Below are 25,186 nucleotides of genomic sequence, written 5' to 3' on the forward strand. Positions count from 1 at the left end.
ATTGAAGGCGCTCGCCCGGCCTTCTGGATGATCAGCCCCTATCCTGAAGCCATCTAGAAGCTGCCAGCCACCAGTCACCTCCTGTACAAGGCGTTTGTCACTCTGAAAATCCCAAGGAACTGGCTTCTGGGAGCCAGGAAGAAAAGGCCAAATATATATTGCAGAGTATATATAGAGGAAAAAAATATAGCTCAATAAATACATGAAAAAATACATATTATATTTTTTAACGTTTATTATAAACAGTTTTAAAGTCTGGTAATACGCTATATTGTTTAAAGTACAGAAAAGCATGCCCTTGGACACTTATGGGAAGTGTCAATTGGCGTAATATTTAATGGTTACTTTTGCAGTATCTTTTAAAGATAATTTTGATGTGATGTTGTATTTCTAGAAATCGTGCTGCAAATACAGTTCATACATGTCCATTAGGATCCAGGTATAACAAGCCCAGCGGTGGTGGCGCACGCCTTTTATCCCAGCATTTGAGAGGCAGAGGTAGGTGGATTGGAGTTTGAGGTCATCGTGGTCTACAGACCAAGTTTCAGGACGGTGAGGTTACACAGAGAAACCCTGCCCTTGAAAGAACCTAAAAAAAAAAAAAAAAAGAAAGAAAGAAAGAAGAAAGAAAAGAGAAGAAACAGGAGCCATATCCGGTGCCACCCACACCTGTAATCCCAGCACTCGGGAGACTGAGGTAACAGAGAGTGAATTTTAGGTCAGCATGGGCTATAAATCAATACTCTGTCTCAACAATCCAAGACATACTTTCAATACTTGACAGAACTGTTTTGAACACTCTTGAAAGCAATTGAAAAGCTGTTATAAACAGTGACAGAGTTCCTCGCTTTAATTAACTGATTTGTCTTATTTTTAATTGTGTGCATGTGTGTGTGTGTGTGTGTGGCTGTGTGTGGCTGTGTGTGGCTGTGTGTCTGTGTGTGGCTGTGTGTGTGTGGCTGTGTGTGGGTATACGCACTGGAGTACACGTGCCAACAGAGACTGGAGGCATCAGCAGAGGCCGGCGGCGGCGGACTGCCTGGTGCTAATGTTTCAAACCGTTTGGCATGAGTGCTGGGAACTGAAGCAAGCTGGGGTCCTCACTGGGTGGTGGCGCACGCCTTTAATCCCAGCACTCGGGAGGCAGAGGCAGGCAGATCTCTGTGAGTTCGAGGCCAGCTTGGTCTACAGAGTGAGTTCCAGGACAGCCAGGACTACATAGAGAAACCGAAAAAATAAAAATAAGGAAGATCCTATAATATGCACATAGTTCAACTTTAAAACAAGCCAAAGTAAAATTTCCAGGTTGGAGTTACTTCTTTATGAAAGGTAATGCCTGGAAGGCAGAGTGGGGAACTGATAATAGTCAACCTCTTAATCCAAGTGTCTACATAGGCCAGTTACCTTTGTGCAAGATCGTTTGTGGTTCAACTTAATCTTTGCACTTTGCTGCTAGGCTTCATTCTAAAAACATAAAGAACGTGTCATAAACTTGGTCATGAAACCCTGCAGTGTCCATATACAACCAAAAGTTATTCCTTGCTCTTCTCCATCAGGGGGTCCTCTTATGGAAAGAGACCATTTAAAAATCCTTTAAACCTCAGACTACCGGACTGTAAAATAGACTTAGGGGAAGAAGCTGGTCGGAAAAGTTTTGGGAAGTGGCATGCCAGACAAGGTTCCCGTTAGCATGAGTGTAGAATACATCCCCTAGAGGTTCATATGCTAACATGTGATTCCCCAGCTAGGGGCACTGTTTGGGGAGGCTGTAGAATCCCTAAAAGGTAAGGCCAGGCTGAGAAGCGGACCACTGAGGACTGGGCTTGAGCCACAGATTCACAGCAGCTTCTAGTCAATCGTCTCTGCTCTCTGTGGACGCCTGGGATGTGACCAGCCACTGCAAACTCCAGCTGTGGAAGATCCAGCCACTCCAGTCGCCACGCTTTCCCCAACACGATGGACTGAACCCTCTCTCGGGTGAGTGAAAATCAACCCTGCCCCCCCCTTGCACACTGCTTCCACTATTCATTCCGTCACAGAGAGAAGAAACTAACACAGAAGGGGGTTGTCTGTGCAAAGTGTCAGCATTTCACAGATAAGGAAACTGAGTTCCCCAGAAGTGACGTTTGCCAGTCAGTAGACGGTCAGCCTTCCTTCCCTCCCTACCCCCCCCCACGCCCCGCCCCAGCTTATCCACCCCCTCACTGACCACCCAGGGGTAGCTAAGCTTAGAAGGCTGCCACAGAAGATCAAGTAACTTCTAAATCTAACGGGCCCTGCCGCAGCTGTCCCGTCCTCCTGCTTGATCTAAGTTTTGCAAGCTGATGTTTCCTGAACCCAATAACAGTGCTTCTGTGTAGCCGATGAGGAGCTGAAGGGAGAGGCGTTAGAGTCACGGGGTTACTTCTTAGTAAGGGAGCTGTGAAACAGGGAACTGCCCAAAAGACCACTGTCACTCACTCCCCAGCACAGCCTCCATCTCTCCGTCTCTCTGTCTCTCCGTCTCTCACGCCTGCCGACCAGAGACAAGGCCTACCACAGTGGGCGGGATGAAGACAGCCCAAGGTGGTGTGAGCAGCCCAAGGTGACCTGGGGACTGTGGCTAGCCCCGCCGCTGAGGTCAGACCTCTTACAAAACACACTAGATCCTCTTAACTATTCTCAAGGTTAGACTGTTCCCAATAATGGCCTTGGCCTCTTCACTTCTCACACATGCTCAGAATTGAGGAACTATTATCTTGACCTCTCACAGAACAAAACTGACCGGGGGGCTGGAGAGGTTGTCCGGTGGCTAAGAACTCTTATTGCTCTTTCAGAGGACCTCAGCACATACATTGGGCGGCCCACAAGTACCTCTAACTCCAGCTCCTAGGGACCTGACATCTGTTCTGGCCTCCTCAGGTATCTGGACAGACAGACACATACACACATGTACGAACACACAAACAGACAAATAAAATAAATCTTAAAAAACAGAAGGCATTGCCCTGACATGGGGATTCATCACTCTTCCTCCCACAGAAGGCTTCAAACCTGGTCCACTCATTCAATCAGATTATTTTTAAAAACTTTATTTTTTAAATGTAAAGTGGGCATGATAACAGAAATTGCTCCCACAGTCACCTGTTGTTAGATACATACAGCACCTCCTCAGGAGAAATTCAACATGGCCACGAGGTGTGTGGTCATGCCCACAGTCCAACCACTTGCAAGGCTGAGGCAGGAATATAATGAGTTCAAGTTCTAGACCATCCAAGACTGCACTCACTATGTCTTTTTTTTTTTTTTTTTTTTCTCTTTCTTTTTCAAGGATTTTTTTCAAGACTGAGTTTCTCTGTGTAGCTTTGGAACCTGTCCTGGATCTCTCTCTGTAGACTAGGCTGGCCTCGAATTCACAGAGATCTGCCTGGCTCTGCCTCCCGAGTGCTGGGATTAAAGGCGTGCGCCACTGCTGCCAGGCTTTTTTTCTTTCTTTCTTTCTTTCTTTTCTTTTTTTTTTTTTTTTTTTTTTAAGGTAACCACAGACCACAAATTCTTGCTGTTTTTCCACTCAGGGATGTGAGTCTACTTTTCCTGCTTTGCTTCTAGACTGGCCTTAATGACAGTGTTGATCAGGAAAAGGAAATGGCAGCCTGGGATCTGTGAGGCAGAACACAGCAGCTCTTTAGCTACTACCCAGCTGGTGGCTCTCAGAACACGTTTTTGTGGAAGCAGCCAGGCAACACACAACTGATGACCCGGATAGAAAAAAAAAAAAAGTTATAAGAGGAAAGATGCCTGATTCACTAGTCCAGCCTGGACATCAGGAATGTGTGTGACAAAGCTTCTGTGTGGCTCTGGCCACAGCCATTGGCACACAGAAACTGTAAGTCAGAATGGCCCATCTGAGTGCACTCAGCCCACGGGAGCCCAAGGTGTTATGCAGTAACAGGCCACCCAAACTCACACAGAACCCGAGTTACACTCAGCATGTGCCCACCGCTACTGCTCTGGGCATCTTACTTTTTTTCATAGTCTGCAGCAATTACAAGCTCATTAAGGGTATATCCTTCTTAATTACATTCCTGAGAGTTTCTGTGAGTGGGAAAGAAAGGAACGACTTCTGGCTTCCACCCAAGGCTGTGTGTGGTGCCTTCGCTGCCAAGACCCGTGTGAGAGCCACGGCAGGCTGTGATCATGCTTACCGGTTTATAATTGCTGGGTTTCTTTCACCCAGTGACTTCTTACGGGGAAGGGGCAGTCCTGGGGACCAAACCCAGGGCCTCCCACGCTGTAGGCATGTGCTCTACCACTGAGCTACATCCCCAAGCCTTTTGTGTTACCTTTCATTTTGAGACAGGGTCTCTCTAAGTTGTCCAGGCTGGCTCTAAACTTACGGTCAGACCTTGACTTTGTTATCTCCTGCTCAGGCCTGCATCACCCACAGATGTTTTTGTTAAGGAAGACATCATGGGCAAAATCAGTACACAGAGTACACCCTATGTGTACTAACTTTGTCCACAGCCATGAATAAGGATGTGCACAGTAACTCAGAAAGAAACAAAGCCCCAAAGCAAGTTATGTGTGTAATTCACATGGGTAGCAATCATAGGGCATGACAGTTCTATTGTTAAAACATTTACATTTTGGTTACAAATCTAACAACATTAAAATTAACATTAAGCCGGGCGGTGGTGGCGCACGCCTTTAATCCCAGCACTTGGGAGGCAGAGCCAGGCGGATCTCTGTGAGTTCGAGGCCAGCCTGGGCTACCAAGTGAGTTCCAGGAAAGGCGCAAAGCTACACAGAGAAACCCTGTCTCGAAAAACCAAAAAAAAAAAAAAAAAAAAAAAAAAAAAGATGTAAAATTAACATTAGTTTCAATGTATATTATTATACCTTACGTCCTCTTATTAAGAATAGCCCAAGTTGGGGGTATAAAAATAATCCAATTAGTCTTTTAAGGGGACTTTTAAAAATTGATATGTCATATTTATTAATAGTTCCTTATAAAAATGAATTGCTCTGGAACACCTTTAATTTATTTATATCTTATGAAAACGCTTTTTATAAGTGAAGCCTAATGTGCTTTTCGCTTTATTTCTCCACGTCATCTTTGACAAAGGAAGCAGCTGGCTCCACGTAACATGCATAACAGGGCTGCTGATGAGGCTCCCTGGGCAGGGAGGTTATATGGCAGTCAGTAGTGAGACCCCGCTCAGAAGTCCATGGAGACCAACGTGTACATCTAGGATCCTCCAGGCTGTCTTTGGAGATAACACCAGAAAAGGTAGTGGCATGGCACAGTCAGAGTCCGCTTCCATGGGATGGTTCCAAGCCTCCTTTGGTGGGCCCTAAACGTGACTGCTGAGATGACTCTCAAAAGGTGAGTTCAACTCTGTCACTTCTCAGTCTGAAAACCTCCAACAGCTCCCTGACCTGCTAGACGCTGAGCATCTTCGGAACAGACCTCACCTTCCACCTACGCACCACAGAAGCACAGCCTGCCCTGTCCACAGGCCCGAGAGAGGAAGCAGATGCACTCCTGGACCCACAGCCCAGCCTCGCAGTCCCAACAGGATTTATCCGGCCCTTTCAATTCTTGACTTTCTTAAAGGGAGAAACGTGGAGCCCAGGGTAAACATTAACTACTTGGTTGTGAAAATGAAACCGGGCACCGATGATAAGAGTGCACATTGACCATCACTCTGAGACGGCCTCGTGTGGAGTCTAATGTGATTAAATGCTGCAGATTAAGCTACGAAGCCAATGATATTCCATGAATATCAGTTCCCCCCCCCCCCCCCCCCCCCGCAATGAGTGACATTGCTCTGCCATGGCTGCATTCCAAAGTTGACCTGTCTCTGGTGTCATGTGTGCCCATCCTCAACAGTCCATCCAAGACACTTGCCATCGATTTCAAAACTCACTGGAGCGGGATACTGCCTGGCTATCCCACTCGGAAGTCGCTGTCACCTCCCAGACTCTTGCATACCTGCACCCGACATGAGACTACAGAGATGACCCTCATTAAGGGTGAGTCCAACTGTGGCACTGCTCACTGCGAAAACATTCAACAGTTCACACACACACACACACACACACACACACACACACACACACACACACGCTCGAAATCTGGCTGCAAACCTGTTACTGGCTTCTAAGACCACATCCTCCCTGCTCCCTCAGGCCACCCTCAAGGGCTTCCCTTGCCTCCTTTTTCTCCAGCAGTCCTGGTTGGCATTCCGACTCCTAGGCGGTCAGCTCTGTGAGGCAGAGGTCACGATACCTTTTGTCATCTCTGGGGAATGGTTCACAGCACACAGCAGGCCCTCGGCCAATACCTGTGGCGCCTGCCAGAGAGACTCTTGATCCACACTAACTCTGCCTCTTCTTTTCAAATGCCAGTTTAAACAGGCCTTGAAGGCTGCAGCACAGAGTTCTGTTAAAAGATGATAACCTAGAAGATCCAGGATGGGATTTTATTATCTTTTTCACAAGTCACCACATTGGAGTTGCCGGTGGAGCTCAGGGGGAGAGTTCATCATGCACAAGGCCCTGGGTCCACTACTACTGAAGGAGGAGGAGGGAGAAAGGGAGGGAGGGAGGAAGGAAGGGAGGGAGGGAGGGAGGGAGGGAGGGAGGGAGGGAGGGAGGGAACGAAAAGGCACACAGAAAACAGAAAGAGCATGTCATGTACACAAACCTGCCTAACTGTGAGATCATGACCACGGACTAACGTCTTGGCTAGACCCCACTTTGAACTTTGAGGATGGTCCAGCCATGGAACAGTGGCCTGGCAAGGCCTGCACAGATACCTGCCTGCTGTTACCACAGAGGGCCTTTGTCCCGTTGATGCCAACGCTGTCCTTTCACACCACACAAAGGCAGAAACTCAAACACCGAGGCCCTCTGACCCAAGTTCACCTCTTGGTGTCATCGCGTTACCTGTCAGCTCCACTAAGAACCAAACAGTTGTTACATGGCATCCGGTTCCTTCGCAGGCGGTCTCTGGAGGCTCCGCTTGGCCGCCCACCTCCCTCCGCATCTGTCCCTCTCCGCTTGGTGTCCGCTCTGAAGTGAACAGCTTGGCTCACTGAGGCCCTTCCGGCTTGGAAGCAGTGTGCCAAGACCACTCCTGCCTCCCGAAGTTGTTTCTCTCAAGTATTTTGTTACCGCGTCTAAAGTCTAAGTGACACACCTTATCTTCAGTCCCCGACTCCTGCTGGCCCTCAATTTGCTGATAACCCAAGTCTCCCACCTACCTTCAGGGGAACCGGCAGGAGAGGAAGCTATAGTTCAGGTTAAGTCCAGCAGGCTGATGCATGGTGAGCACAGAAATTTCTGAGGTAAAATCTGATACATTTTATACAATTCTACCGTTCAGTTACTCCTTTTCTTTATTCCTAGTACCAAGTTAAGCGCTGAGAAAGGCAGTGGTCGCCATAGATATACATCCCTCTTGGCAGCTCAGCAGCCATGTGGCAAGAGCAGCAGACTCAAAGCCAACTCCAGCAAAAGCAAGGACCAACCCTTCCACATTGGCCCCTGACCCCGACACCTCCTCCCACTTTCCCAGGACTCGGTGGGGTCCTGCTTCAATCACTCATCTTACCTGTTTTGATACACAATACTTTGAATAGACCATAAGCTACTTATCGCCTTTGAACAGACCATAAGCGGAGCATCCCTGATCCAAAAAGCGTTTATCTGAAATGGTCCAAAATCTCAAACTTTTTGAGAACTAATGATGACACTCTGAAAGTTTCAGATCTTGAAAGTGCCTCTGATTCGGGATGTTTGGATTAGAGGTGATCAATTTTTAAAAGTCTACGGAGGGCCAGGCCAGCAAGGGGGCTCAACAGGTGAGGGTACTTGCTATTCCAGCCTGAATTCAATCCCTCCAACTCATGGTGGACGCAAAGAACCAACTCCAGGAAGCTGTCTTCTGATCTCACACCCCCTCGGTGGCACACGCACTCCCGCACGTAGAAACACTCACAAGGGCACAAAGAGAAGATAAGGAACAGACGGAAGGAAAGGAGGGGCTACGTAAGCAGTCCAAAATCTGAAAAACACCAGAATAGGAACTACTTTGTCCCCAAGCATGTTAGGCAAATGATACCGAACCTGTAATTTATGTTTCCCTCTTCCTGAATAAAATGTATGCCTCTTGTGATGGTTGGCTTTGTTGACTTGGCACAACCTAGAATCACGTTAGAAGAAAGCCTTCAGTAGGTGTGCCTGTGGGGGGGTGTCTTCGTTGCCTTAATTGATGCAGGATGACTCCCCCCCCCCAATAAATCTAACGGCACTTTCTGTGAGCAGCCCAGGGTAGACTCTTCCTCTGTTCCCTCGGCCTTCCCTTCAGGTTCAACTACTCAGTTGTTTCCACTGCTGACTTAGAATCAGGCTCTGTAGGTTTCCAGCATGGACTGAAGACCAGCATCTCTCCAGGATCCTTCGGGCCTCTGACACAGATTGGGACTGCTGGGGCACACAACCTCGTGGACCAAACAACGACCAAGTTCCCCGACCCTCTCCAGTGTGAGACAGTCATAATCGGACTATCTAGGCCACGCAACCAATCTAAGAAACCATCTTTTGATACATTGTCATTCCACTGGGTCTGTGCCCTAGAGCAGTGTTTCTCAATCTGTGGGTTGCAACCCTTTGGGATGGAATGATCTGACAAGACCATGAGAAAACACAGATATTTACATTATGATTCATAACAGTAGCAAAATTACAGCTATGAAGCAGCAACGAAAATAATTTTATGGTTGGGGGTCACTGCAACATAAGGAACTATATTAAAGGGTCGCAGTATTAGGAAAGCTGAGAACACTAATACACATTACCAAATTCTTGTGTCTATTTTGTTCAGGCACACCACTGCCTAGCACATGAAACTAAGAAATATTTTTCAATGAATACCGTAGAAGTAACGAGGAAAGTCTGATATGACGTCATTCATGACCAAAAATATAAGACCAGGCAACATCACTTAGTTAAACTCGCCCAAACAGGCAGCAATAAGGAGGTGATCCAACAGATCCAGGTGTTGGGACTTTGTACAAGACACCCAGCCTGGGTTCTGCAAAAGTCCTAACGTCACTAGGCATATCGGCGCGCGCCTTTGATCCCAGCACTCAGGAGCCAGAGGCAGGCGGATCTCTGTGAGTTCAAGGCCAGCCTGGTCTACAGAGCCAGTTCCAGGACAGGCAGAACTACACAGAGAAACCCCCATCTCAAAATAAATAAACCAAAACCGCATGCTGGTGTCACTGAGGAAAAGGGAGGGGATCTTTTTTTACACAAAAAAAAACTGACTAACGAGCCTCAGCAATCAAGTTGCTCTGACTTGATCTTGGATGTTTTTTGTTTTGTTTTGTTTTGTTTTTCGAGACAGGGTTGGTTTCTCTGCGTAGTTTTGCGCCTTTCCTGGAGCTCACTTGGTAGCCCAGGCTGGCCTGGAACTCACAGCGATCCGCCTGGCTCTGCCTCCCGAGTGCTGGGATTAAAGGCGTGCACCACCACCGCCCGGCTTTGATCTTGGATGTTTTTAAACAGTGAGCCCACTGGAAATACCTGAGCACGGACCACATGTTTGATGGTACTATTGCAGCTGTAACCAGTGTGGGAGGTCAGATAATGATATTGTGATTCGGTGCATGAATGTCCTTTGCCAGCGGGTTGGAGATGCCAGGGTCCTGGGATGACTGCCATGCAGGAGCTGTGGTGTGGAGCCAGCCTGAGCCTATGAGATGAGCTGTGTGTGTGTTACTGACGGCAGAGCAGGGGAAATGGAGCCCTCTGAGGCCAGAAGACCACAAGTGCATCCTCCATGTCCTCCACTGAGCCTTTTACACCGTGGGGCCTCGGTTTTGTTTTGACTTGCTTATAACTGTGCCGTGATTCATCCCCCTTGGAGACTGTACAAAAGCTTACGACTTATTTTTTTATTTTATAGGCACCCACAGTTAAAGAAACTTTTTAAATCTAATGTGGTGGTGGCGACTCATGCCCTTGATCCAGCCTGGTCTACAGAGTGAGTTCCAGGACACTCAGGGATACACACAGAGAAACTCTATCTTGAGGGGGGGGGGAGGAAAGATAAGAAAAGAAATGAAACTTTTTAAAAGAGACTTTGGAATTTTACAAAGACTGAATATTTTAGGAAGACTTGAGACTTTGGATGTTTTGGAGAGACTGAACTTTTAAAGTGTTTGAATTTTTAAAGACTATAGGACTTTGAAAAGTTCAATGTTTTATATTGTGATATCAATATTAACATGCCATCTTGGGGACAAACAAGAAAGAAAAGGTTCCAGATGAATAGTGATTTGCGTGTGTGTCAACTGACAAAGGATCAATTGTGCTGGCTAGCTTTCCGTCAACTTGGCACAGGCTAGAGTCATTTGGGAAGAGGCACTCTCTCTCAACTGAGAAACCGTCTCCGTAAGACTGGCCTATACCATCATCGAAGTGGTCTATTTGTATTTAAATATCAGGCAGTATGTGACCATAATTTTCAAGTAAGGGTGTCTGTGAAAGGGTGGTAGGTATTTGTTCCTTGTTTTATTTTTCATATTTTTTCATAAATTACCTTGAAATGCTGTTTGTTATCCAGCCTGGCTTGGACATCAGTAATTAGTCAAGGATATGTTGGAACTCATAATACTCATGTTTTGGTCTCCTAAGTACAATTCTATGTATAGATGATGCACACCCAACATTTTCTGTTTTGTCAAAACATTTTAACAATGTTAATGTTAAAATACTTAATAGGGAATATAGAATAATGTATGCTAAGGAAAAAAAAAAAAAGACTGGCCTATAGGCAAGTTTGTGGGGCATTGCCTCGATCAGTAATTGATGTGGGAGAGCCTAGCTCTCCCTAGCCACCTCTGGGCAGGTGGTTCTGGGCTGTATAAGAAAGCAGCTGAGCAAGGCATGAAGGGCAAACCAGTAAACAACACTCCTCCATAGCTTCTACCTCAGTTTCCTGCCTTGAGTTCCTGCCCTGACTTCCCTCAGTGATGGACTGTGATACGGAAGTGTAAGATGAAATAAACCCTTTCCTCCCTGCAAGTCCCTTTTGGTCATGGTGTTTTATCACGGCAGTAGAAACCCGAAGTAAGACACAGCCTTGGTTGTAGTGGAGACCCCAGGACACTGGAGCTGTCGTGGCCAGGGAAAGACTACCAAGGACAACATCAGGTTTTGTGAGTGGAGCCAACCTAAGCCTATGACACAAGCCATTTACTATGCTAGATGACAGAGCAGGAGATGCAGGATTGCCAGAGCCTTTTGGAGCCCAGAAGATTGTAAGTGAGTTCCAGATGCTCGACGCTGAACTACAGAACATGGATTTGGGTATCACTTTTACGTTTGTTTTGTTTTGTTTTTGGAGATAGGGTCTCTCTACATAGCCCTGGCTGTCCTAGAACTCACTATGCAGATCAGGCTGACCTCAAATTCACAGAGATCCCCAAGATTCTGATCCCCTGCCTCCTGAGTATTGGGATTAAAGGCATGTGCCACCACACCTGGCTTTAGCTTTGATGTGATTGTTATTATGCCCTTTGGTTCTTCCATTTTGGGATCAGAAGTATTTATTTTTGTGTTTATTTGGTTTGTTTGTTTGTTTTTGTTTTTATTTTTTCGTTTTACATTAGCACACAGGTTAGAGATTTTGGATTTTTTTAAAGAGACAATAATGGATTGACCTAGAAAGGTAAGCCAAAAAATACCTTTCTGCTTTTGATCAGGGTGCTGTGTATCACGGCAACAGAATGGACTGGAACAGGGAGATAAGGAAGGGGGCCAGTGGCAGGGTGACGATGGATGCTGACTATTATCTCCCTAGACATGAGGACATGAGAAGAGGCTGTTTGCTGAGGTCTGTTTTGACCTATTGAGGCAGAGTGCTGCACCAGCTCTAGGTGAGGAAGTAGGTAAGGTAAATTCTGTCTCTATCCAAGGTGGAGAGGTCACTCATTAGGCAGCAAGGACAGCTGTGTGCACAGAAAGTGGCATCCGTAGACCACACTGACGGTGCGATGCTAGAATTGTCACACGATGTACCGAGAGATAGTGTGAGTGAAATGAGATAACAGAAGCTGGGGAAAAGGAATCTAGACACGCTCTGATTGGAAGGGAGTTGAGCAGTCCCTTACTGTAAGGCTTTGACAGAGAAAAAATGGGGACTCCACTCCCAATACAACCTCTCTTCCACTGACCACACCGGGTCTCTACCACCTTTAATTTCTCATCCCCGCACATTTGATGCAGTCGGAGGAACAGAGCTGTAGTGTTGGGACTCTGCAGTTACCAGAGCAATAAACCAGATCTTTGTTTCCCAAAGTTTCCAGTCTTGAGTACTTTGTTACATAGAAACAGAAAACAGACTGGGACTGAGACTGTAACTACCCAGCCTAAGCTACAGTTCTATGCATCAATTCCCAGTAACTCCCAACAAACTCATATAGCCCTATCAGAGGCTCCCAGTAGCAGAGAGCTCACACAACTCCCATTGCTGAGCTTTGTGGTTAAAGAAGGCTGCCCATGCTAGGTCCTAATGCCCTTGGATTCCCAGAGCCCTACCCTGTGTACGAGTCCTGCACAAATCTGCATTCCCACCATCCAGACGGCTCACAAAACCCTGGGTGTGTGCGTGTTCTTTGGTGAGTGAGACACCATATAGATGCTAACAAAGGCCTCAGGGAGAGGTTTCCAGAGCTCCTCACCGGAAGCAGGGAAGCCCACAACTGTATTTTAACTACTCACTCGGCTGCTAGGGAAGTAGCAGAGATCTCTAAACTGTTGTCAAGACAACCAAAGCACAAATACAAACCTCGTCGGGATCCCATCCGGAAGCAGTTTTTTAAGCACACAAGCACACATGCCCAGAAGAAATAGGCTACCCTTCCCCCTCCTCTCTGTCTCCATCTCCTGCTCTTGTCACATGGCGATGTGTGTGAAAAAATTCGTCCTGGGAAGCTTTCCACCTTTGAGGTTAAGACAGCTGCTGCAACACTGTTTTTGTTCACATTTGAAAATGTACGATTCGGGGGGAGGTTGTTTTTTTAAGTATCCTGTTTTGTAATACTAGCACAGATTCCATAGTGTGATAGCCTGGCACATGAGCGGCGAAACTGTGACTTATTGGGTCCGGATGTCCACTGACCCCTCCCTAGCGTGGTCAAACGTGCCCCTAATCATGGCTGGCTTCCACGGTGTGCCCACTGACCCCAGGGAAGAGCACTCACTAAGGCTGGCTGCACTGTCCCATGTGGCACAAACATGAGAAAGCCCACAAATGTACAACAGGTAGCATAAATACACTTGATGTTCCTGAGCCCTTGACTTAGGATTAGGGTTTCTATTGCCAAAACAAAGCACCATAATCAAAAAGTAAGTTGGGGAGGAAAGGGTTTATATGGCTTATACTTCCACATCACTGTTCATCACCAAAGGAAGTCAGGACAAGAACTCAAACAGGGCAGGAACCTGGAGGCAGGAGCTGATGCAGAGGCCATGAAGGGGTGCTGCTTACTGGCTTGCTCTACATGGCTTGCTCAGCCTGCTTTCTTCTAGAACCCAGGACCACTAGCCCAGGGTTGGTACCACTCACAATGGACTGGGTCCTCCCCCATCCATCACTAAGAAAATGCCTTATAGCTGAATCTTACAAAGACATTTTCTCAATAGAGGCTCCTGCCTCTCTGATGACTCTAGCTTGTGTCAAGCCGACATAAAACCAGCCAATACACTAAGCTATCAGAGAATGCCCCGCAGGCCAATGCCAATTCAATCTGGAGCACTCATCAAAAGAAACAAAGTCACACACACCAAGTAAACAGTAGCAGCATCAAAGTTCTAGAAGACATAGGGACAGGTAAAGAGACCATGTCACCTGGCCCACTCATACCTCTACCCGTCAAAATGACCCTACTGTCAGAAGACAAATCCTCCAACCCAAGGGCAGGAGCCTGAGACTATAGCAAAGAGTCACCAGCAAGGACTCATCCTAAAAACAGCCTGTACCTTGAGCAGGGAGCATGTCTTCCAACAAGTGACCAAGCATAGACTAGCCACCAAGCCTCTCCAGCAAGGACAAGGCTTTGCTCTATGGTAAATACACTCTGTCACCTTCTACGAAACTGAGGGTAAAGCTGGCAGGGTCTTGATCATCCTAAGATTTCGGGGAGTCGTGACATAGCTTTGCAAACAGAAAGCTGAGTGCCATCTACATGCACTACTTCACTCGGAACAGATGACCCTCACCATAACAACAGAGGAGCCCTGAGGTTCCTGCTAAAATCCTAAAAGGACCATAGGGTTCATCATTGACTCCCTCTTCTATCTTCAGGCCCAGAGGATCTCTCAAATCCAGACAGTACACCAGGGCATAGACCTCCTTCGAAGGCCATCTCAGAGAGAGAACCAGCCTATTTAGATAAGCAGCTAGGAATGCAGCCTGTTCCAGAAAAGAACTAGCCAAGCCAGGGAGCCTCAAGACTCGTACTCAGTATGGACAAGCTCTTTTGCTCTTTGCAATAAAATATCTTCTGATCTCAATAAGACTAAAATGTGTAGCTACCTTCAAAAACAGGATGACACTGATGTGGTATGATATGAATGAAATTTCAAAATTTCCAGAAGTTACTTCTTTCTCTGTTACAGAATCCTCCACCCCCAGTTCAAATCCCTAACCTGTAGGGCCATCACAAAGAAACAGCAATCAAAATAAGGCACCGTCTCCAGGAAACCCATGGAAACTGTTTGTGGAGATTAAGTGGGGAGAGAGAGAGAGAGAGAGAGAGAGAGAGAGAGAGAGAGAGAGAGAGAGAGAGAGAGAGAGATTGATTCTCTAGTTGTCCTCAGCTCACCCAGGCTTGGTATGGTCTACTCCAGCATCACAGACCATCAGGAAATACTATCACACATATATCTTAAAGAGACCATCCAGTCTAGTTCTCTGCCTTCAAAGAGAAGGGGATGATATGTCCACTCTACAATTAAGCCAGCCACTCATTCCGCCTTCCACACCCTGGTGCAGAAGACTGGCCAGGCCCCCTGACATCTGGTTCTGAGCCCTTGACACCTGGTCACTGTCCTGGTAGGACATACAATCATTGAAACTAAAAATTAGGGGTGATGTCTTGGGACCATGAGTGTGCCCCAAGGTAGGTTGCAAAGAAGAAGGTGTCACCCACCCCCAAGAGCTAAAAATGTTTTCTAGTTCATCTTTTCCCAAGGTTCATTGTGACATGCCCCATGCACCCAAGCTTCCTCTTCCTCCTTTGGGGCCTGACATTCCTTTTAAATCTTCAAAGACCTTTCTCCCATGGATTCTTGGAATTTAGGTCTAGACTATACTGGCCAGCCTGGAAGAAATGAAGTTTGCTGCTGTAACACCAGAAGTTCAAGAGAGAAAAGTGAGAACAGCATCCTGCCCGGCCTCCGTGGGTGAGGAGCCCTGGAGAGGCCTCCCTAGACCCTGGAAGAAAGGGCTTGGGGTAGACCCCCTAGGATTCTCCGCAAATCACAGCAACTGGTTGTAAGTGGTGAGGACAGTGTGGAGGTAATTCCCCAAGACTTCTTTCACCAAAGGGTCCATCAGAGCCCAGGTGAAGCCACAAACGCATCTACAATCATGGGCTGTATACACTTCCACATCCATCTTGACAGTCCCGTTAGCATTTCTTTGAGAAGAATGAATGAGGGGCTACCCTGCCCTGCTTCTTTATTTAGGAAATACTTTCCTTGCAGGGCCAGATGCGCCAACTTCAAGGGCAGTACACCCGGTGCTGATGCCAAAGGCTACAGAAAACATGGCTTAACACCCGTTCTAATTTTGGAAGATTTCCTGAATTTGATGTGGGTAGCCCCAAGGAAATGACCCCAAACACTGAATCCCCTGGGGCGATTTTCAAGGGACAGCCCTAGGAGGTGAGACTTCGGTCCTGGTCCGTGGGTCCCATGGGTTGAATGCTGTTTCTCTCTTTGTTTCTGACTGCTTCTGTTTCTTGGGACTAAGAAAGACTCATTTTGGAAGGGGAAGAGTGATGAGGAGGAGGGAGTGGGGAGATCGTCCAGCTTCTTTTCATCCACTGCACGGAAAGTGTGCTGGACACACAGTTCACACACAGTTCGTTCTCTCTTGCTTTGCAGTCAGTCCAAGCCCCCGGTTCTCCCACCCTCGGTAGGAAGGATTGATTTGTTGGTTCGTTTTCTGAGTGAATAAAGCAACTGCCACCAGCCAGCCACCCACCCACCCCCGCCCGCAGGAGGCAGAGGAAAACCAGTGCCTCCCCGGAGTAACTTCAACATTCCTCAGGGAGGGAATGTTCCTTCGGTGGTGGAAGCGAGAGCCCTAGGGGCCCGGGGAGCTGCAGGACCCTCTGTCATCGGGTCCTCGACAGCCCCCCCCCCCTACCCTGCCGGCCCCGCAACCTGGCGAGGCCCAAGGTTCCCAGACGCGCGGGCGCAGACGGAGCGATCGGAGACGCTCGGGAGCAGCTGGGACCCGGCGGCCGGTGCCGGGCGCGGGAAGGAGCGCGCCGGAGCCGGGTAGCGCCGGGACAAAGGCGCGCAGGAGCTGGGATCCCCGTAGGCTGGGGCCAGGACTCACCCCGAGAAGACACACTTTGAGCTCCCGTATCGCCATCATGTGCTCTGGGCCGGGCCGGGCCGGGGCTCAGCAGCATCGTCCGGGCCGCACCGCGCCCAGCCTGCGTCCAGCCGTCTCCCAGCGCTCTCGCCCGCCGCGGGGCGGAACCGTCGCCGCGGCTATTTCTGGGCCGCGGCCTCCGCGGTCGGTCACGTGCCGCCGGCCGGCTCCTCCCGACGCGTCGAGCCTAGCCTAGCCTAGCCTAGCCGCCGGGCTTCGGCTCCGCCCGGGTCCGGCTGGCGTCGGCCTCCGGTGGCCACCCAACACCGGACTTGCGGGCAGACCCGTCCCTTCCCGCAATCAGATCTGAGCCCGGTCGGCCACCTTCTGCCTTGGGAGACCTGAACCCAGGACCCGTCGGGTCCTAAAGAGCCATTCATATAGTTTATGCTGTTGGCTGTGGTCCTAAGAGGGCTCTTCCAAGTCGCTGGGTAGTCCTAGCGTTAAGTGACACTGAAGCGGGCGAGACACAACCGCGAGGACCGGGATGAGTAGAGGAAAGGGTTAACTTGCCTCATCTACTGCCCGGGCTTCACTTTGCCCTACAGTGCCTTTTTTTCTGTAGGTAGCGAAAGATGATCCGAGGAACAGTCGTTTGTTTCTGCTTCCAAAACTGGCGTGCCAGAGCCTGGGAGAGGAAGGGTGCATTCTGGAGAGGAAGCCCCCTTCCTCCTTCCTCCACATAGAAAATCCTACAGCTGTGTGGGCAGGAGCTCAGCCCAAAGTAAAGCGAGAATGGGATCTGGCGGCCCTTCTCCAGACTCCTACTAGGAAACTGAGGCTGCGGCTTCACGTGTGTGTGTGTGTGTGTGTGTGTGTGTGTGTGTGTGTGTGTGTGTGTGAATGTCGTCTTCTCGTTGTGACTCGGTGGACCTCAAGCCTCTGGGATGGCTTCATTTGTTGACGCATAGAAATGTCAGCTTTTGGGGAGTAATCTGGTACTTCTAATTATAAACGTTTATTTTAAACAACAACCCGGTTTGGACTGGGATGTGGCTTCAACTGGTAGAGTGCTTGCCCAGCATGCCTGAAGCCCTGGGTTTGATGACACCCACCCACCCCCACTCCACCCCTCGCCGCCCCCTGCATACTCCCCCACCCTCACCCCGCATACCCCGCGCTCCCGTACATGGTGGGTGTTAGATCCGAATTGATCCAGGAGACATGGAAATAAAGATACACACCTCTACAGAAGCAGAATTATGCTTTAATCAGAACAATGCAGGGAAGCAGTCTCTCAGAGGAAGTGGAGGCTGAACCCAAGCACAGGAGGCTTTGGGCTTTATAGGCAAAAGAGCGATCGTTGGGAGAGGGAAGTTTTTTTTTTTTTTTTCTGTAGACGTGTACTTTGTAGTTTCAAGGCCCAGTAATGCCAGCAGATGTTCTCATTACTGTATTGGCTTTCTTGTCAGGCAGGTGTTCTTATCAGTATGCTGAGTCTGGAGTTTCTCAGCTCCTTTGAAGTTCCTTATGGTAGGTCATTAACCCTTCAGTGGCATATGCCCTTAATTCTAGGCAGGAGATCAGAAGTTCAAGATTATCCTGAGCTACCTAGAAACTTCCAGGCCAGCCTGGGTTACAAGAGACTTTATTTCAAATAAACAAAACAAAAGCCACGGTTTTGTTGTTGTTGATGTTTTCCTTTTTCAAGGCAGGATTTCTCTGTGTAGCCCTGGCTGTCCTGGAACTCGCTCTGTAGACCAGGCTGGCCTGGAACTCACAGAGATCCACCTACCTCTGCCTCCCGAGTGCTGGGATTAAAGTTGCGTACCACCACCAGCCCAAAAGCCAGTTTTAAGATGTATTTAGATATTTTATATATATGGATGTTTTGTCTGCATGTACAGCTGCACACCAGAAGAGGGCATTGTATCCCATGGACTACAGTTATAGATGGTTGTGAGCTGCCATGTGGGAGGCTGGAATGTGGGAGCTGGGATTTGAACTCAGTATCTCTGGAAGATCAGCCAGTACTCTTAACTGCTGAGCCATCTCTCTAGGCCCCCAAAGCCAGTTTTAACAAGTCATTCAGCATCCCCAGTCCTCTGGCCTCTTCCATAACTTTTCACATCTGACCAATGGCTCTTTCCATTTTAACAGGAGACCTTGGTTATCATCTGGCTTTGCTTCTACTGAAACCAGATGGAAGAAGCTACTTTGGCCCTGAAGTGGCCCCTCGTGGTGAGGATTCCAAAGCAAGACCCACAAACAGAACAGTTCTAGAACCCTGGAGTCCAAACAGGCCCCAAGCAAACTTGCAATGAATCAAGTTCCCCAGAGTAGCAGGAACCAAATTTGCTTCGAGGAGGTGCAGGCTAGTAGAAGCCTACTTGTCTGGACTGAATTGATCAAAAGGTAGCCCACGTGGACAGGTCATGTCACGGGTCCTATTCAATGTCTCTTTTGTGTCAATATCTCTCCTTGATTCAGCATCCAAGGACAACCAGTTCTGTGTGGGCAGGTTGAAGGCAGGCTACGGTGTCCAGCTGGGGCACAATACCTCCCTGATGCTCAGGTTTGCTCAGCTGAGAGCATCTGTTAGGCGCAACTTCAGACCCTTTGGCCAGGGCTCTGTCCTGCTTTTGCTGGCACCTACGTGTTCTGTAACGAGTAGGATTTGACCTTCCGTACTGAAGTGTGTACACCTTCTAAAGCCAAGGTGTGTTCTCTGTTTATTACTTCCTGTGGAGTGGGTGTGGCTCAGGAAACTGCAGTACGAGGTGAGAGGGCCGTGTCCAGGACAGGTGCAGACAAGACACCCTCCTGCGGCCTTCATCTTTTTAGCACATCTCTCATTTCTGCTCTTCTCCACTCCTTTGGGTGTCTGAAATGCACGGGTGTTTTCTAGGTTTCCCTTCAAGGTCCCCTGTGCAGGCTTTTCCTCACTGAGAATGCCTCCAACCCGATTGTCCTCTCAACTCCAGGACCCACCCAAAACTATCTCATTCCTAACTCACTGCAGTCGAGTTTCTTGAGGGGTGGGTATGGTTTGGGGCTCAGGTTTTTGTTGTGGTGGTTGTTTTGAAGACAGGATCTTGAGCAGCCCAGGGTGGCCTCAGACTCGCTGTGTAACTGAGGCTGCTCTTGAACTCGTCTTGCCTCAGCCTCCCAGGTGCTAGAATGACGGACATGTACTGCCACACCTGGCTTCATTATAGTGAAGTCTCCCTCTCTGCCTCATGGCAACACTAGTCTGTCAACCAGAAATGTTCAGGGGTTTATTCTCTTCCTCATCCACATCTCCACCTGGAGACTTTGACATGACCTCATAAAAAACCAGATCTCTGTGATCACTCAGCGGACACGCATAAAGCTGTAGCCCGAAGGAAGATGGACGGCTGCTGTGAAGCAGGATGTTCTGGAACGATGGATCCTAAGCAGCTTCCAGGTTTTTAAGGGCAAATGTTCTTTATTATTTTCTGCTTACTTCGTGACAAGTTCATTATATTAGTCAGTGTCTTGTCACCGAGGCTCCCAAACCTTAAAAAGGAAGTTTGTTTAGTTCACAGTTTGAAAAGCTGAAAGTCTAGCCAGGCGGTGGTGGCATACATCGTTAATCCCAGCACTCAGGAGGCAGAGGCAGGAGGATCTCTAAGTTCTAGGCCAGTCTGGTCTACAGAACTACAGATCTAGTTCCAGGACAGCCAGGCCTGGGCTACAGAGAGAAACCCTGTCCGTCTTTTTAAAAAGCGGTGGTATATAACCGACAAGGTACCCAACAGCCAGACAAGCTTTTCTCTTAAGTACTTTATAAAATGTGCTTAAAATGGGTGCTAAAAATGGCTGCCACTTTTGTGCTGTCTCAAGGTCTCTGGGAACCCCTCCCCAAGGCCTTCCTCCCGGATGGGAGCTATTTTCACAGGACATAAGTCACAGATAACCAGGTCCAGGTGGTAGTGGCTTCCTGCCAAGCTTGTGGCCTCTTCCTCAGTCTCTCCGTGTGCAGAATGCCCGATGGCTGCCATAGGCCAGTCCTCAGGTGGCAGCAATGAACCATGGATGTGCCATCTTTCTGTGCACCATGCACAGAGAACCTAAGGGCACATGAGCAGATAGCCCAGCATGGAACTCAATGCTGAGAGCAGAGACCAGGCAGGTTGTGAAAAGAACCTTGTTCCGTACTCTGCACCAGTGTATAGGAGCACAGACCAGACAACAGCCCTTCTTCACTCCAGGAACTCTTGGCTTGGTTGGCACTGCTTGCTTCTTGATAATTTCTCATTTAAACTGAGCCGAAGAGCCGTGAGCTGACTCATAACAGGATGTTATAACTCACCTACAGGATGAAATCGAAACTCCCTAGCAGGCCTTCTGACACTGTTGGGGAATATTATTTTAAGATGTGTTACTTTTGTTTATGTTGCATTTGTTTAACTGTGTGAAGCTGTGTTACTGTGCCTGTCTAAAACACCTGATTGGTCTAACAAAGAGCTGGACGGCCAATGGTGAAGCAGGAGAGAGAAATAGGCTGGACCAGTAGGCAGAGAGACTATATAGAAGGATAAACCTGGGAGAGAAGAGATCTAGAAGAGGAAGTAGCCAGAGAAGGTGAAGGACCCAGCTATACAGCAAGTCACGGAGTAAGAAACAAAGAAAGGTATACAGGAATAGAAAAGGAAAAGCCTAGAGGCAAAAGATAGACGGGCTAATTTAAGGAAAGCTGGCTAGAAACAAGCCAAGCTAAGGCCAGTCATGTATAATTAGGAATAAGCCTCCAAGTGTGATTTATTTGGGAGCTGGGTGGCGGGTCTCCAAAAGAGCAAAACAACCAACAACAGGACACCCTCCTCACACTTGCCTTTTCTCAGCCCATCATGTAGGACCTTATCATTTAAGGAACTACTCAAATTCCATCTCTATCATAAAGCCTCCTGCTCATAACTCAGTATGAATGAAGTCCTAACACTGAGTCCTTTTTCAATGAGTCTGGGGCTAAACAGACACACATGTACTTATCTGTCCATATGAGAAGTTAAGAAAACCTCTGATTTCAGAGGGTTTTTTTTTTTTGTTTTTTTTGTTTTGTTTTGTTTTTTTTGTTTTTTTGAGACAGGGTTTCTCTGTGTTCTTGAGGCCGGGCGGTGGTGGCGCATGCCTTTAATCCCAGCACTCGGGAGGCAGAGCCAGGTGGATCTCTGTGAGTTCGAGGCCAGCCTGGGCTACAGAGTGAGTTCCAGGAAAGGCGCAAAGCTACGCAGAGAAACCCTGTCTCGAAAAACCAAAAAAAAAAAAACAAAAAACAAAAACAAAAACAAAAAAATCTTGTTTGGATCATACCAAAGACAAAAGTAGACAAAGCCTGTCCACTGGGACCATCAAAGCAGTTAAGGGCACTTACTGCCAAATTTGGTAACCTTATTCAATCGCTGGAACCCCCTGGTAGAAAGACAGAAGAGACTCCTGGAAGTTGTCCTCTGACTTCCATGTGCATACCATCGCACACATGTATGTACGCATGCGCGCGCGCACACACACAATAAACCTAAAAATATTAAAGTTCATCTGTGCACAAATACAGCGCATAAAAAACACTTTAGCAAAGCTGTGATAATGGGATTTTGCTCACATGTGGGCATATCAGGAAGAAGAGAAATGGAACCGCCAATGTTTAGCTCAGGACCAAGGAATGGTGCCCACCCACATTTAGGGCAGGTCTTATTCTCTGATAACCCAGCTCCTGTAATCAGAGAAAGAACAGCCTGAAAGTTAACAGGACTCATTCTGGACAGGGCTCAGTTCCAGGACCTTCGTCTTTTCTGCTGCCGCCTCCGGCCCATCTTTTTTAGCTGCAGTATCTAGGGTGGAACCCAGGGCCCCGGCACTGACAGGCAAGCATTCCACGACTGAACTTTATATACTCCCAATGAACACCCCTCCCAACTGTTTCTTATCGACTCTACTGAAGAAGTCTGTAGTTATTCCCACGGAGCTGTGGCATCTCACACATTCTTTGTAAACATTTAATTCCATTAGAGAAACCAGGGTGTGTAAACAGCATTGTAGTGGATTAAGCAACAATGTTAATTTTCTTTACCCATTTCTGACACTCTTGGTTCTTTCCTTTTCCCCAAAGCCAGCAGTTTCCGGAGTTGAGCTGTGTTCCCTTGCGAACATCATGCCAGCTGGGCTGGTTGACTGTTTACACTCGCATGCACGTTAAGGGGTAAAGGAGGGCCACGGGGCCTCACCTGAGCTTGCAGCTGGCCTTAATTGCTCATGGTCTTGGGAAGGGCCTAGAATGTTTAGGTCAGGGACAGCTAGGGAAGGAGGGGCCCATAGATGCACCTATGGAGAAGCCCTCCTCCCTCAGGGTAAAGGCTTCCCAAGTGTGACCTGTCAAGGAGCAGCCACACCCTGTAAGTAAGGCACCACCCACGTTCTGTAAAGAAGCCCAATAAACTCATGGATTCCTCAAAGTGAACTTTGGCAGAATCCTGCCTCCCTTTGACCTTGGACCTGAAGAGGAGGGGGAGAATTGCTTAAGGCTCTCCCTGGAAAGGACTTCTAGCAACACTCCCTTCTTTCTTTTTGGGATGAGAAAACACATCTTCAGTTGAGGTAAAGAGATCCTGGGCCTTTGGGAAACAAAACTACACTATGGAAACACAAGGAAAAGCTAAGATTTCACACTGGGAAATGCCCCCTTGACTTGGAGATTTAACAGGGTTCTAGGGGCAGCCTTGAATGGATTAAGCAAAATGTCTGAAGGATGAGAACAATTTCAAACATTTGCCTTCACACAAGACAGTTCCATTCCTTGGGAATGGCTTTGACGGAGGACAGCATGGCAACCTGATTTCAGACACAGACTCAAACAGAAACAAATCTTTTTACTTATTTATTTTTGGTTTTTTTGGAGACAGGGTTTCTCTGTGTAACAGTTTTGAATGTCCTGGAACTCATTCTGTAGCCCAGGCTGGCCCCGAACTCACAGAGATCCACCTGCCTCTGCCTCCTGAGTGCTGGATTAAAGGAGTGTGCCACTACCACCGGGCCAGAAACAAATCCTAGGACATTGTTTTAAAAAGCACTTTTATCATGTATTTATTCTCATTTTCCGATAAAAAAAATCATTAGAAACAGTAATGAGTGTTTATGACCAAAATGTATAATAAATATGAATGAAACACCATAATGAGACCTACCATTTTGTATGATGGTGATACAGTAATAAGACTTTTTAAAATAAGGGCCAGGCATGGTGGTGCACACCTTCCAAGCATTTGAAGACAGATGCAGGCCAATCTCTAAATCTGAAGGTCAGCATGATCTACTTAGTAAGTTCTAGGTCAGCCACAGCAAGTACTGAGTCCCTGTCTCAAATAAACCCCTGTCCCCTACCCTTCTTAAAGAGAGAAAACAAGGGCTGAGGGGATAGTTCAGTTGGTGAAGCGTTTGCTTTGCCAGCACCAGGATCTAAATTCAAGCCCCAAAACTCTTTGTGGTCTCAGTCCCGGGGAGGCAGATCCCTGGCGGGGCCGTCTAGGAAGCCTGGCCCACTTGACTTCAGAGGCCCTGTGTGGAGAGAGAGGAAAGAGGAAGAGGGAGGGAGGAGGGGTGGGGAGGGGAAGGAGAGGAAAAGAAAGAGGAAGAGGGAGGGAGGGAGGGAGGGAGGGAGAGAGAGAGAGAGAGAGAGAGAGAGAGAGAGAGAGAGAGAGAGAGAGAGAGAGAGAGAGAACCTGAAAAGCACCTAAGGTTTCTCATTCTAATCTGTAATTCCTGTCATTTGAATTCACCAAAGTAAATTCTGCTAGGAAAGAAATGCATGTGGAATTTTGGTCTTTAATTACTCCATATTTGAGAAATTCGACATATTTTGGAGCTACAGAGTCTATTTTTTAGTCTCTTGGAGTTTCAATTCATGCTATACAATGTGTTTTATCTGTTAAGTGATATCCAAAAGGGAGATGTTGGGGTAACTACGCGTAACTTTCTCCCTAAGCAGATTTATGCATTCCGGAGGACCTGATTACGTGGTCTGATCCTCCAATGTTTTAAAATGCCAATATGTTGTCTTTAGTTAGGACGGCAGCACAGAAAGGAACATGCTGAACACTTAAAAATTCTCCCCCTTTTCATATCAGACTCGCAAACTGGCATCAGGTACGAAAATGGGTGTTTTGTGGTCCCGCTTTAGGGGAATACCATTTGGAGACCTTGCTGGTGCTAGATCTAGTCTTGAGACTCTCAAAAATGGGACAATGAGCGGGAGTCAGAAAACCTGGATTTTGCCCTACTTTGTACGTGGGACCCCTAGAGAACCACTTAACTCTCTTCAAACAAAGGGAAGAGTAAGATCCGTGGTACAGACTTCACTCGAGAAAAGCGCCGCTCAATTACCAAAAAATAAAAAATAAAATAAAGACACGCCAATCCCAGGCACCCCGCCACCCGATTCCCTAAGGTAGCAAGCACTGGGCTCGATCGCTGATAGTCTGCCATTCCCCGGGGAGGCGGAGGGGGCAGGTATCCTCGCCGATCCTCCCCGCGGCCACAAGGCTAAGAACCTCCGAGTGGCTGGCC

The 25,186-nt window shown here is 47.8% G+C and overlaps 1 protein-coding gene across 1 annotated transcript in view; it reads right to left on the bottom strand.

Annotated features, from left to right (window-relative positions):
• Positions 1–16,784, bottom strand: part of Rab31 (RAB31, member RAS oncogene family) — a 129,792-nt gene extending 113,008 nt beyond the window's left edge. Inside the window, exon 1 of the mRNA XM_028873986.2 lies at positions 16,625–16,784. Within this exon, the coding sequence (XP_028729819.1) occupies positions 16,625–16,663 (39 nt within the window). The 5' untranslated portion in view covers positions 16,664–16,784. The remainder of the gene's footprint in view (positions 1–16,624) is intronic.
• Between the last annotated feature and the right edge of the window lie 8,402 nt (positions 16,785–25,186).

The sequence above is a fragment of the Peromyscus leucopus genome, chromosome 13 (genome assembly GCF_004664715.2).
Source record: "Peromyscus leucopus breed LL Stock chromosome 13, UCI_PerLeu_2.1, whole genome shotgun sequence".
Taxonomy (NCBI): domain Eukaryota; kingdom Metazoa; phylum Chordata; class Mammalia; order Rodentia; family Cricetidae; genus Peromyscus; species Peromyscus leucopus.